Genomic DNA, 15,132 nt, shown 5'->3' with positions numbered 1-15,132 from the left:
TATTTAATGCAAAATACATAATATCCTCTAACATAAACCACTACTAGATGGCTAAATGTATATTCTTGTGTTATATTACAATATATTTTGTGTAGGTCCATGTCTGGCAGAACTGTGCAGCTTTTGTTGTTAGGAATAGAGCTGTGGCTGTATTTTGGACCTACATTTTTAGTTTGCAGGTGAAATGGTCTCATTTCTTTCCATTTAAGCCCAAAGAGGAACCATTTCCTGGAAAACTCCTTCCCTGAATTAATGTACCACACTGCAATGTTTTTTTTTTTTTAACCAGGACTGCCTGTGTGGACAGCATAGGAGCCATATGTGGATGCAAATGTACCACAACAGTCTGACTCCTCAGCAGATGCATAAACATCGTAGCTGGATAGAGGGACAACTTTATTACATATTTACAAGTCATTTTTGTAGTAAACTCATCACACGGATAAGCAAAAAAAAAAAAATATTATAAATCAGGACATTCACACGTTTATTCCTAAAGGTCCTGTAAAAGAGATCCCTTACAGAGATGCACACATTTTTATCATGAAAACACAAACTGAACCAGAGGAAAAACAGAGTTAAAGAGTTATAGTTGGGAAATATTGCTAAAGCTTCTTCAAGCGAGTAAATGTTTAAAGCATTCCAGTTGTTCCCTTTTGGAAAAACAACTTCAAGTGTCCTCAACTCATAAACTGTCCTTTTCTCAAAGATTCACTATTACAGAGCAACTGCACTGGGAAAAGCCAAGAGACACATTTTTTAAACGCAGTGTTTCAGTTTAAATATTCCATTACGTGTTGGTAGGTGCAGTCAAAGTTTAGCAGAATGTCAGCGTTTGGGAAAAAAAAACGCAAACGAAGCTTTGAAATTTCTAATCCAAAGGAGTTTTCTTTAGGCTCCCCCTCCAGCAATCAGCTCTCAAGGCACCATGCCCAAAGCTGAAATTATTCAGCAAATTAGCAACCTGGTCATTTTGTTAAATTTAGATCAATGCTAGAATAGATGAGGGTACGTTTTGTGAAGGCATCAGGTTACAAAACAGGTCGAACCAGACGCACAGGCACAGTAACTGTGGTAGCTGGTTTAGTTAAACTACGTTATGGCACATAAACTGGTTATGTATGAAAAAAGAAACAAAACAAAGTGTATCATGCAAACAAATTGTCTCAACAACTTGACTAAAACTGTCACTGACTATGTTAAACTAAACCTCCTTTTGATTCTGGATATTTTTCTGTTTCTCTTGGACTCAGGAAGTGAGATTTATCATGTGGTACTGATTGAACAATATGGGGAATGTACCATCCATGTCACCGTAGACAGAGAATAAGAAAATGTACTTTACATTTTTGCTTATTAAAGATATTCTTCAGACCTGAGAGAAACTAAAAGGGTAAGAAAACTATCGATGCTCCCTGAGTGGGATAAAAAGGTTGTTGTGATTAAATCTAAAAGCTGTACAAGAACATTGTGAAGAGATTTGGAGAAAAGAAGGTACATTTATATGAAAGGTCAAATCTGTGGTATTCTATGCCCTGCACAGAAATGTAAAAAAATACACATTTTGTCCATCATTCAACCAAAATAGCACGGCTATTGAAAGAAGACAAAAACAGAAAAATTACACAAATCTTCAACAAGAAGCTGATAAAACTCAGACCGTCTTCCAAGCGCTTCCCAGACCTGTAACGTATAGTGAAAGGCAGACACCCACGATCAAACCTAATATCCAAGAAAGAGGTCGGTCTTAAAAAAGCAAAATGACTCATTAGACAGTTCGTGTATTTATCAGAGCATGACAAGTTGTTTTCTCTGTGCTGCAAATCAAGACTGTCACTGGCTTCTCCCATCCAGCTATAAGTCTGCCGGTCCGTGTCCTTTAGAGTGCCGCTTTGCTGTCAAACATGTCCTTGATGTTCATGAGGCTGAGATGGTCCCCTGCATCATGTCAAGAGCCCCATCATCAATTCACAAACTCATCTGCTAAATATGGAGATGGCAGGAATGGAAGCCGATTCAAAAGCCCTGAGCTGCTCGGCTGTTTGATGTAATTAGCTGCTAACAACAAATAGGCTGCTGCTGCTTTGATGTCATTCTGCCAGCTGCTCTCTGGAGAGCAAATATCCCAAAAAAAACCTAAACTTACACCGGTAAAGTTGTCTATTTTTAAAAGTGGTAAACTTTGAGCCGTGAACTAAATCCAGCTGAAAGGATCAGTAAAGCACAATAGTGGCAAATGCTGCTGACAATCCAGAGATTTTCTGCATATTTTAACACCACATGAAAGATGGAAAAAATGTTAGAGGACTCTTGTATGTGTAATCATAATAATACACTTCATTACTCCATTTTTCAGGACATAAAATATGCAAGGAAGCACCAATTTGTTATCAGGTTAATTATCTTTGTTTCGGAGCTGCTGGAGCGTTCGTTTTTCCAGATTAATGAGTTTTGCCTTGTATTTCTCTGCTGTCACAGTGCTGCTGGGGTCTGATGTAAGAGTCACAACACGGTTCCCAACCGTCCCCTAAAACTGGACATCATTCTCTATTTGACTCTTGGAACATGCATTTCATTAGATCTGCTTGATTTTGGAATAAACTAAAATCAAGATTGATCATTTAAAACAATTATTCATAAAGTTAAAAAAAAATGAAACTGTTCTATATAGGATATAAGAACCTACACAAATTATTCGTTTTACGCTTTCTTTTTTATAAAATTAACTTTAACAGTCAGAATATATTAAAAAGAAATTACTTTAAGGGTGCTATTTAACAGTATAGGATAATTTTACATCTGCCTGAAGAGCATCGCCCCTGAGTGATTACAGATACGAAGGGGCTGAGTTTGGCTCCAGGCTTTGAGACGCCTGCTGAAATATTAGAGGAGGAAAGATATAGAGCCTTCAAAGGGAACAATAACACCAGAAATAGTTGATAGAATTATTAGTTAACATTATAAAGTGCTATATGTTGCTAAATAAACATGCTACATGGCCCATCTGTGTGTTACTCCAAGTCTCTCACTAAATTGACACAAAGAGACAAAAGGAAAACAAGAGGCGCAAAATTACATCAAGCTCAAAAAGGGAAATATGTCATAATAACGTTACAATGTTAGTGCTTTTTTATGCTAACGTTGTTTCTGTTATGTTTAGAGCCAAAATAAAAATAAAAAAAACTGAGCAATAAATAGAATTCAGTGCAGCATAATTGATTTATATGGAATACACTTTGCTCCATATTTCAGAGAGTCTGTGTAAATCTGTGTTAGATGCTGATGATAGGATGAGCTGGGGCTTGAAGGACATTTATCAATCCTTGCACATAAGTCACCAGTGTCAACTACAACCAATCAAACATGTCGGCCATTAGCTTTGCCAGGATATGCTTCACGTCGCCGTTTTTAGAAAAAAATATCCAGGCATAGTTTGCATGCTGCTGGGAATAGTGCCAAGAATTACAAAGGGTGCTCTAACTCAGAATTAAGTTTAAAAAAAATCTATAGATTTAACATCCAGGAGTCAGATGGAAGAACAACAGCAGATTTATTAGCTTCTATCAACCAGTGATAAATTAGTTTATGCTTAATAAAAACTAATGATTGTGCTTGTGTGTTGGATGTTGTGCAACTTTATTTCCAAAATGCCTCTGCTAAGTATTGTGAATTCAGTGGAATCTGAGAATGTTTATAACTCCCTACTTTTTTTTATTTGGGGAGATTTTTCAGTTTGTAAACTCCACTGAACTGGATTCGCTTCAGCAACAGGAACAATTTACGCTAAGACATCAGTTGTGCAGTCATCCAAAAAAAAAAAAGGAAATTGAAGACTTTCAAGTTTATGGTCAAAATTTTGATGAACTCTGTTCAATAATGTTATGATATAAAAGCCCTCTGAAAAGTAAATAGAGAAATTTTGTGACCAGTCCTGAATGATTAAACCACTAATCCAAAGCAAACGGCTTATATGAATGTGACATTTCTGATTGTTTTCTAGAGGAAAAACGAATGTCAGCTAACGCATAATTATTTGCACACCAGGAAAGGTTCATAACCTCTTGCCTCAGGCGTTTAATATCATGGAGACTGGTGTGAGTTTAGAATCTGTTTTGACATTTTTACTGATACCTCAGTGAAAGGAAAAAGGGCAACCTGGTCAGCAAACAATGAAAAAGCAGCCGCAGTGTGGACTTCCACAGACAACCAGAGGTCTTGACAGAGATCTCGACTGTTTTCAGAAATAATGGGACACAATTGGGTTGTTTGGTCTTAAAATTGAAATCAATACCGTTCCCGTTGCCCAGGTAGAAATATCCGTCAACCAGCGAGGCGCCGTTGTTGAAGTGTTGGGTCATGTGGTCCAACCAGTTGGCCTCCACTCCTTTGATGCCTTCTTCATAGCTTTGAACCCGCAGAGGCACTTTGACAGTGTAGTATTTCACCTGGCCCTCTCGGACCGGCGGGTTGTTGTACAAAGCCAGCAGTTCCACTCCTGTTGAAGGAAGACAGAAAAGAGAACTTTGTAATTGATTTGAATCGAGAATTTGTTGCATCTGAGGAAGTTTTTCTCTGCCAACATGAACCACTGCTACGCAGTGGCTAAAATCCAAAGTGTAATCCGTGTCTCTCTGGGAAGACTCTCAGATGCAAAAAGCTGCTCTGAATTTCTCGGTAGACGGTTGGCTCCAACACAGAAGAGCTTTGTTCCAAGAATATATTGACAAGCTATTGTAATTTAAAGTTTGATATCTAGTGTTTGGCTATTTTCAATCACACACTTATCTAATTTCCTGAGACTTTGTTGCAATAACTTGGTAACTCTCCACTGGGTGCAGGCTTTTCTTGTCCTCCGAGTTGAAAACCAGAAGACTTCAGCCAAAACGTGAACAATCACAAGCAACACGGCCAAGAAAAGTTGGCTGCACTGTTCATACTAATCATCCATCAGCTGCAAATAACAGTTTGTGTGTTTCAGTGTTTTCAACACAACTTTATTCCACTTTTTTCTGTATGTGATGTGTAATCTGTTTCTGCAATGCAGTAGATGATATTGCACAAGGTCTGTAAATGTCATTATTTAAAAAGCAGGCACTTATCTATACAAAAACAATTATTTACAATAATAATGACACAACAAACAGGATATTTGGCAATAAAAGTTAAATGCTAGTTTAAAGGTAAATGAGATCTTAAGATGTTTTTTTGCTTCCTGATATAACTGCTTGTTTTCCAGCTCTCTTTTCATTGGTTGGTGCCAATGATTTGACATTTCTCACATCATCTGCATTATTTCTGTGTTGTCATTTTCTTCTTTCTACTTCCCTGACGGATTCTTTGCCAATACATTCTGGTGTTAAAAATATCTAATCTCATAAGATTAAAGCTTAATATTCAAATCCTCAAAATATATTTTCTACCTCATCTAATGTTTTTGCATTAATAGAGCAAAAACAAAAAAGACTTTCCAGTAAATTAGTCTTGAGCTTGCCTACAAAGCATGAAACTGACCCTGGTAAAATACATTCATAACACTGAGATCCCCAATTAGCGCACAGGTCCAAAATAGTAAAGCCCTGTTTATTTTAATGAGTTATCTGTTCACTACTCACTGTTAATAAAAGAGATGTTCAGACTATGAATGCATATCAGGTGTAGAAATTGATGCAATCCTTCAATTTAACAGTTAAATGAGTAACAGATGGTTTACGCAGAACTAAGGGGGGATTAACAGCTAAAGCCTTAATCTATAACTAGAATATTCAGTTTCTAGTTATGGATCGTCTTCAAACATCGTAACTCAAGTCTTTATAGTTGTGAATTAGGTGGTATTAAAATAACCACTCAGCTGTGTTATAGTTATTGAGAATTATAAAATAAAATAAACAGTGAAATATCCTGTAAATCCTGTACGTTGACATGTAGAGCAATTATAAACCATTTACATGGCAAGTTAATTAATAGCTTTTTAAAAGACCCTATCTCGATCTAAAAAACTTATTAGTTAATAGAGTCATATAATGTATCTGAGTAGTTTGGTGAATTATGTGGTTAAGCATGAAAAGGCAAAGTAACACATATTGTGGTTGCTTAATATTCTGAAAAACGTGTCAAAATCCCCCTAAGAAGTCGTGGCAAAAGCTTCATTTTTAAGCAGTTACTGAGAATAATTCATTATGTCACAACAAAAGTTCATCCAAACCCTTATAGAGAAATAACGTCAACATATGAAGAGGTGAAGGAATCGATTTACGGTGTGTTGATTCATATTGAAGAAGCACAAACACATAAAATTTAAACATAGAGTTGTTAAATAAACCACAAAATGGCTTCAAAGTTCTTAAAATTATCAGAAAAGAACCTGTATTAAAATATGTAAATGAGCTGGAATAAATCATATATGAGAGTCATCCAGAATTACATAGGATGGGGTTAATATTTGGTGTTTCCTATCACAAACTGAGGGGCTTCATGTAGAAAAGTCCCGTTCACCACAAAACAAAAACACAAAAATATTAAAAATAAATTAGGCGATGAAAAAATAACATTTATCTTAGAATTATTCGGATTAGCTAGTGCCTTCTGTTTTAATTGTAGAACCTCATAAATTAAAAAAGGTCATTTATATCAGAAGATTCAAACCTTTTTGACCCTATTGGATCATCTGAAGACCTTTAAATTGCATTGTTTTATTTTATTTATTATCAAACTTCTGCTGACTGATAAATGAGTTGGTGTCAATAAAATAAATTTGTATGCAAAGAACTATAACAAGAAACCTCCACCTGACAGGTGTGAAATAATAGGAGAAATGAAAAAGAAATACAATATGGGATTTATGATGCCCCGAGCGTGACTCACAAATGCACCGCAAATCTTTCCCAAGGATTTTTGCCTTCTTTGAATCAGACATGCATTGAATCAAAAGCAATTTGATGATATTCACAATACAAGTCATCCTCTTCTTTTCTTTTAATGTCTTCTATAAATGATGTAACACTGCTGATGCGGAACTTAAAAGGGACCATTCTATTGTAACCGAGTTAATTCATACTATAACCTTGAATAATGCATTAAAAGCTGCACAGCTAGCTGTTGTTTACATCAAGAATAGATATGCATAATGCAGCGGGCCTCTGGAGAGAGAGCCGGGCTCAGAAATTTGCCTACTGTTCGTTTTGTCACTGTTCTTCGCTCGGATCATACTAAGTCAAAGCGCAAAAGAGTTTTAGTAGTTGTGATGCGAGCGAGTGGAGTATTTGCTCAGCTTAGCTTTGAAAAAGCACAAAACGTGAGATGTGAGCCGGGTTTGGATCTGTGAGAAAACATTGCCAATCGCGCCTGGTAACATTTTCCCCTTTTCTTCCAATGCAAATGTCAGACTGTCATTCCCCAAGTGAACCAGATGGATGAGCAGAATGTGTGGCGCTGCCACCCACTCAAACACACCAACACGCACGCCGGTTTTGGATGGTGGTGTTTGGTAATGGAGTCGTTGCTTCATCAATTTGGTTCCTCTGTCCGTCTGTCCGTCCATCCGTCAGCCAGCCTGCCATCCAGGAAGAATGAATCATTTATAACCATTTCTTCTTTGGCTCCACAGACTGATGTGACAGCTGGTCCTCCTAATTCCTTAAATCTTTTTCATTTGCCCCTCTTGAGAAATATCAGATCAACGGCAACAGGAGAAAACTCACACACTCTTCCCGTTATCCTCCCAATGCTAACAATGTTACAACAGGGAACAATATGGAAAACAAATCTTAGACAACACGACTGAATTTCCATTCAACGTGCCTCCAACTTGCCAGAGCTTCCCCAGTCTAATCGCTCTTATGTTAACTGGTTTACGGCACCTTAAAAATCCATTAAACATTTAAATTTTGCAGTATCATTTGAAAATTAAATTGTCTCCCTTTTGAATTCAAAAAGTAGCAAATAGCCGCCCTAGAATTTGATGAATGTGCTACAAGACATGAGCTAATTTACTTTCCTAGCCATGCGTACATGACTGTTGTGACTGCTTTAGGAAACAGGAACGACTTTGGACGAGCAAAAGATTACAAAAACACACACAAAAAAGCTACAAATGACTACTTCTGGTCATTTTTTTGCCCACTTACTTTTTTACTATTTGTTTAGATTTGGTCCACTTATCCAGCATAAAACAATAAAAAAGGACATTGGCAATGTGACAAAAAGAAGTGTAATTCACATTAAAACTAGATTCCTCATTGTTGACTCTGTTGCTTCTAATTTGACAGCTTTGTGGATTAAATTGCAACATAAACGGCAGAATAAGAGTCAGTGGATGAAAACGTGCTTCCTGTCTGCTTCACAGCATGAACTATTTTCTGAGTTATGTCTGAATGATTTGCATTATGTTGCAGCAAGGCAACTGCGTTTCAGCCAGAAGGCTAGGTAACTTATTTTTTGAGCATGTGAGTGTTTTCAGCAGTTCAGAGGAAACATATAGAAACCACAGGAGGCGGATTGAGTGGTTTGCCGAGGGGCAATTTCAGGAGGACAGCGTGGGAGGAAAAATAGAGAAAAATAAGATAAGAAGTCTGCCTTCTGATGTCCATCAAACTGGACTGTGAGATAATAACAGATCCACCCGAAGCCAGGCTTTCATGTGAAATTCTGTAATAATTCTGATGGAAATCTGTGCAGACAGACATCTGCCAGAACTCACTGCAAAATCACCGATATCAAAGCCTTGCTACTGTAACACAGGAAAACATGCAACAGGGATTTTGTTGGAGTTGCACAGAGACCTAATCTATGAATAAAACATAAAACAATAGGATGAAACTCTTGCCAAGATTAGGAATTTGCTTTCATGAGCTAAAATTGGTCAACTATATTGGGGTGATTAATAATAGAAAAAAAAAAAACTGCATTTACAGTCAGAGATTTCACTACAGAGTCTCATTTCTTTTCCAAGATAAAAAACAACTTAACTTTTCCTAAATCAATAGTAAATTTCATATATATATATATTTAAATTCTGTAATTTCCACTGTGTAAACTGCAGAGGAACAGATACTTTGCTACATAGAAGAACACAAGGTTTAGTAATCTTTGATCTTCGAGTTAGGACATTAATAGCCAACATAAATCTCTTAAAGCAGCCGCTTGCCAAGTTCCTTCCAGAGCCAGAGGGACCTCTTATGCGAAGGTGGCCGGTATGAGACTCTGTTCTAGCTCATAAAACAACAGTGGTGCATCATTAGCATTCAGGCGTTATGCCAAGAGCAAGAACTGAAAGACATAAGTGTCACATTAAGGTGAAATTTCTACTTGTAACACATTTTTAACAATCTTTCAGACAACTATAGTGGTAGTTTCTGGTCTATGGTGGGAAAAAGTACTTTGTGTTCAAATAAGTTAATAACTATACAGACATTAGAGAAGAACATATGCAGTGCCTATTAAAATGATTTCTAAAATTGAGACTTATCAAACCGCACATTACATTTAAAACCTCGTGAAAATTTTAGCTTCATTTTACTGATCTTATTTGAGCAGTGCAGTCTTCTGCTGCTGCAGAGCATCTCCTTTTATGTTTAACATGTTATGCATTCAGAAGTGGCATTCTGCATTGCCTTTCTGTACCAGTCTATTTAAGCTACTGTTGCATTTCTATAATCTGGAAGTAGCTATTCTCCTTTGATGTCAACGTGACATTGAATTTTTGTCCACACAATTAATGTCCATTGGTCAATTATTTTTTTCAGGCCATTCTGTGTAAATCTAAAAGATGGCTGTGAAAATCCCAGTGGATCAGCAGTTCCTGAAATATTCAGAGCAGGCTGTCCACCCACAACCATGCCACAATCAAAGTTACTTCAATCCTCGTCCTTCTCCATTTGGATTCTCGGTTTAAACTTTAGCTATTGGTCTTTGCCAGATTTAGATGGCTGAATTAACTGAGTCGGTGCCATGTGATTGGTTGAGGATGAACTTTTGTTCCTTATAAAGTGACTAGTATGTGTTATTCCAATCTAGTACAAAAAAATAAGTGCTTTTTGACAGAACAGTTTTAAATAAATGCAAAATTTGGGCAGAAAAAAAAAAAGTTCAGAAAAATCAAAAACAGTTTATCTTTCTGCATCTTCCTTAAGTACTTTCCATTTGTCAGATTCGTACCTGCTTGGCAGAAAATAACACCGGTAACATTTAATTTCTCACGGACTGTTCCTGCTCATCTAAATGACTTTGATCCCAAAGAGATTTTTCACGAGAAGGAATTGTCGTTTTCCCCAAGTCATCCAAGCGTTCGTGTTTCCAGACTTAGAGGATCTCACTAAAGCTCCGATCTCACTGGTGGTGTTTCTTTTTCAGCGGTAATCCATAGCTTTCTGCCAGCCTCAGCGCTAGCACTTGCACAGTGTTCACCTCGAAGATTTGTGGATTACCGAGGACAAGCCAGCAGCAGCAGCAGAGACTCCTGGGCGTTCTCGGCAGGCTGGGCATTAGTAGAGAGGGACATGGGATTTTGGCAGACTCCTTCACTGCCCCGGCTGGCTGCGATGCCGGCGCTACTGGCATTGTCACAGAGATTTGGGAGAAGGAAAGGGGGAAAGAGCGGAGAAAGCTGTGCAGCTGAGGGAGGTAGAGGACAAGTCAGTGGGGGATTATCTCACAGCAAAAAGCCCAGATGGCCCACTGGGTGATGGTGGGCTGCCACACCATGTTCCAGACCTGCATGCATGTCAACACGTGATTATAAAGACCGAAAGATTACACACATTTATTATATAACACCTAATAATGAGTTCATTTCAATCTAATAGCTGGTATACAGTACATAGCTCCCACTGGGACTGCACATGATGCTGACACGTATCACAAATAGGTTCAGTGACAGGATGGGAGACTGTAGGAGGCGCTGAAAGTGGTGGGCGTCTCCATCTGTTAATCCCAGACACTCAAAGAAAGCTGAAACTATAAATGTGCAGGAAGAACAACTCAAAGGCGTGTAGCTGGCTCGCTTTCCGAACAGACAAAACGAGCAGCTTCCAAAAAAAGAAAAAAAAAAAAGAAAAATCCCGGCATCATCAGCTGTTCGCTGATGATGCTCCACAGCTTCGGTAATATAAGACGACTCTCTTTGTGTTTGACAGAGAGAAGGGATTATGTCCCGAGGCGACACATTGTTGTGTAACGTTCTAGCAGTTGCAGGAAATGACACCTCCACAGACGCAGAGTGGGTTTTTTTTAGGAGAAATCTGCAGTGGTATTTTTTTTTTTCTTAACAAACAAAAAAAGTAAAGTTGCAGACAAAAACACAACGTTACAAAGATGGAGATCATTTGAGAAGTCAAATCTTTCAGTTTGAATACTTGTGAGGGAATGACAGCTCATTCTCAACCCTCCTGGCAAAAATGATGTAATCCACAGTAAATGTGTCTGCTGTGAAACCAGCTCCAAATCATACACATTTTATAAAGTATAAATCTGTATTTTTTATTTTGTCTGGAAATTCATTAGTACTTCATAGTGAGATTAGTATAGTGGGCATCACTGTAGCAGATGCAGCTCTCCTACATTTAAAGTTTTGACCTTTAATTACGATCCTCCATGATTTGGCCTTTCAGTGGAATTTGTAAGAATTACTGTTCGGTCATTTTGCTGAACTTTAAAGTTTAGAGCCTAGAGAAAAGCATTTGTGAAGTTTTACATGTTGACCTTTAATTATGGTTCCCTTTGTGGATTAATTAGTTCTGCTTACATTTAAAGCATGTAGTTACGCAACTGACTAAACTATGAATAAGTACTTAATCATGTTTAATCATGGGCATCTACACAAATACATTTAGTTTTATATGCTAACGCTTCCAGAAATGAAACAACTAGAAGTTGTAGCAAAATTATTAAACGAGGACCCATTGGACTAGTTGTAGGTGTATTTAGTGCCAATATTGCATTGGTTAAAAGTAGAACAGTTTACTGAAACATAAACAAGCAATGGACAGTACAACGAGAAAGTCGTAAACAGTCTCTTACTTCTGTCATAATTTTTGCATTCAGACAACTATTAAAGTGTTATTAATTAATAGTTATTCAGGTTCCTTGAAGGTACAACAAAGTTTTACTTTGTTCTTTTGCTTATTTTCTCTCCCTTATATTACTTTTTTTAAAGGATTATTGGATAGGAATGTATGTGTGCATTCATTCCTGCTCAAAATTGCTGTTTAAATTTGTATTTGAATATCCAGAATGATACAAAAACCTTGAAAATTACAGTCTGGTAAAGTATGTAACTTTGAAGATGAAAATATATGTAAGAACTGTAAAACTGGAGTTAATTTCAGTTTTGATCTGACAAACTTAAAGACTTGCAATTAACAAAAAGTCAGATTAGTATCAATATATGCAACACAAGCTCTCTATTGCTCATTTATTTTGATCTCTTGCAGGGTTTAATCAGGTTGAAGCACCATGTTGATGCACAAAACATATAAAAACAATGTTCAACGAAATTTTGTTCTTTTTATCAGATTGTCGAGGAGTGTTTATAAATCTTTTCCAAAATGTGCTTATCATTTTTCAGAGGAATTATTAAGATGCTAAAAACATCACATAATAATAGAAGAGGTTCTGTTTCCAGTGTTGGTTGGACTCTTTCATGTTTCTTTAAAGGGATGAAATTCAGATGCCATCCTTCTTCTGTGGACATTTTCTTTAGGCCTAAAGCTTCTTTTCATCCACTTTCATATTTTTGACAAGGGTGAGAATTCACAATTCGCTGTCATGGTCAGCTATAATGACTAGATTCAAACTTAGTAAAATGATAAAAGAAAAACCTTGAAATGCCTTTAGAAACTCTTTGCCTTGAACAAAGAATTAAATTAAGAGATTACAAACAGGTCTGGCTGCTTGGAAGCAAAGAAAATAAATAATCTCAGTTGGGTTAAAGGCTTGGTACAGTACTATGCATGTGCTTCACATAGCATTCAAAACTGATGTAAATATGAGTTAATTAAACATCAGAATATGCACAATAAGACTTTTCCATGATCTTATTGAACAACCACTGCAAACACACCAGCAGCCTTGGCACTCTAAAAGGATTAATCAGGTAAAGAAGCAGAATGGATGGCTAGATATGTTCCAGAATACATTTTTGGGGTATTTATTAAAAAACTGAGTATACAGAGAGCATAGTGCAATCACAATTCTTTTGCTTTCCAGCAGATCGTTTCATTTATCCCAGCATGCAGGTAATAATTACCTTGATTTTTGCCTAACAACTTCTTTCCTCTTAGTTGTGATGTGGAATTGTAACCATAGTGACCACTCACCATCACCTCGCCTGTATCTTGGCCTCTCCTTTCTGTCTCCGATGATGTCTTTGTTGTTATTGTGGTACGACGAGTCTTCCTCGGTCAGAACCTCGCTGTTCTCCAGGTCTCCCTCTGATAATGGAGATGCTGCCGGTGAGATGCCGTCCCGGATGCGCCCTCCGCCAGAACCTGAGTGGTTTTCACTGTTGATCTCGCTTTCATTTCTCTCCCTATCCAGTCGGGATGCCTGCATGCCCCCCTCTTTGTCAGTACTGTCACTTTTCGCTCCAGGATCTGGCTGGTTTCTGGGGCTTGAGGGGTTTGATGGGCTGCAGCTACCCAGGGAGCCAAGGACAGAACTGGGGCTGGAGTGCAGAGACAGAGAGGGGGTCTCTGGTTCTCTGATCCGGGTGCAAGGCGCTCCGTATGGCTCCTGGACAAATCCCACAAACATCACCCCCTGGTCAGCGAAATCCTGCATCTGCTGTGGAGAAAAAGAGCAAAATAAAAATTATGAAGCTAGAGTAATTGACAGAAAAGCTGCTGTAATGTTGTGAAGAGACGGTTGGTTCCATTTCATCCCTTGTATTGTGACGAATCCTGTTAACTCTGCAGCAGCCTGTGTGCATGTACTTATGGTTGACCATAATATTGGGATATCCCAAATTAACAGCTGTAATTTTTTGAAAACCATATTTAAAAACTGTGGTAATCATTGTGCTAACTCTCCTATGACCAATTTAAATGTGTTATAATTTGTTTTTGTGTGAAGGTTGTGCTTCCTGGTAATTCTTCTTCTGCTGTCATTTCTACTATGCAGCAGGATAAGTTTCTGTACAGCAAGCCTTTGAGTTTAGTAAAGCGAATGCAAAGGTGCTATCAGTGCATTATAATGATAATACAGCTTCTGTTTTTGCGTTTATTTCTTTTGTAGAGTAATGACCAAAAGCCGTCTTTAAGCTGCATTTTCTTATTATCTCTTGAGAAATGCCCGTCTCATTTCTTATCAGAAACCGCCAGGTGGTATGAATAATTTTGGCTTAACTGTACATTTTCTGTGTGCCTCTCCTGCAATCACACAGCTGTTGATTCGATCAGGGACGCCTCGATGATCTTGACCTGTGTCTTATCCCAAATCTGGCGCCTCTGTTTTTCCTGTTTGTCATGTGGCATTTTGTGTCGGCATTGCGGTGCCGCTGCAGATTGAAACGTTAACTGTCAGGGAATGTTAATGATGCCATTCTCCATTTGTGCCTCCTATCTCTGAGCTGAGGCGGCCCCTGTTTCTATCTTGAGCCTCATTGGGAGGAGAAAATAAAAATCAAATCAAACTGCAGGTTATTCACTATGAAATTGAATTGGAAAACAGTCACTCTGTCTCCAGCCATATTGTTTAGCATCATTTAAATGCCGTCTGGCTGCTTTCACATAATATTCCCCCATTCTGAAATGTTCAAATGGAACTGCTGACATAAAAGGGAGCAACTGCTGCATCTCATTTTATGGTAATGCGGCCAGTCTGAGGTAAAAACGAATGGCTCTGACTGACTAATGTCAGTGCAGTTGATAGAACAATAGATCCAAGATGATGGGTTGTGCTGATTGAATTTACTTTTGGCTCCATTTTGGTTTTTGTCATCATCATTTCATTAAGTCCTGGCACTTGACAATTCAGAACACATTTATTTCTCATCTTGGTAACACAAACTAGAAGAGAGGACGAGTGTCAGGATGGCAGATTGACACAAATAAAAGTGAATGACAAACAAAATGAGTCTAAACAAAAAAAAAAAAAAAAAAAATGCCGCCCCAAAAAAAAAAAAAAGCAATGGAAAACGGA

The 15,132-nt window shown here is 37.7% G+C and overlaps 1 protein-coding gene across 4 annotated transcripts in view; it reads right to left on the bottom strand.

Annotated features, from left to right (window-relative positions):
- rftn1b (raftlin, lipid raft linker 1b) overlaps positions 1-15,132 on the bottom strand; it is a 150,893-nt gene that overhangs the window by 47,224 nt on the left and 88,537 nt on the right. For 2 of the 4 annotated variants that reach the window (XM_015034752.1, XM_015034753.1), the window contains 2 exons: positions 13,311-13,776; positions 4,292-4,498 (listed from right to left, as the gene is read on the bottom strand). In XM_015034752.1, the coding sequence (XP_014890238.1) occupies positions 4,292-4,498; positions 13,311-13,776 (673 nt within the window). The remainder of the gene's footprint in view (positions 1-4,291; positions 4,499-13,310; positions 13,777-15,132) is intronic. The other 2 variants (XM_015034755.1, XM_015034754.1) reach the window with 2 other exon arrangements.

The sequence above is a fragment of the Poecilia latipinna genome, unplaced genomic scaffold (genome assembly GCF_001443285.1).
Source record: "Poecilia latipinna isolate Pla-1442-1.1 unplaced genomic scaffold, P_latipinna-1.0 Scaffold310, whole genome shotgun sequence".
Lineage (NCBI taxonomy): Eukaryota > Metazoa > Chordata > Actinopteri > Cyprinodontiformes > Poeciliidae > Poecilia > Poecilia latipinna.
Note: the sequence above shows the minus strand (reverse complement) of the source record. Positions and strands in the feature narration are given on the sequence as shown.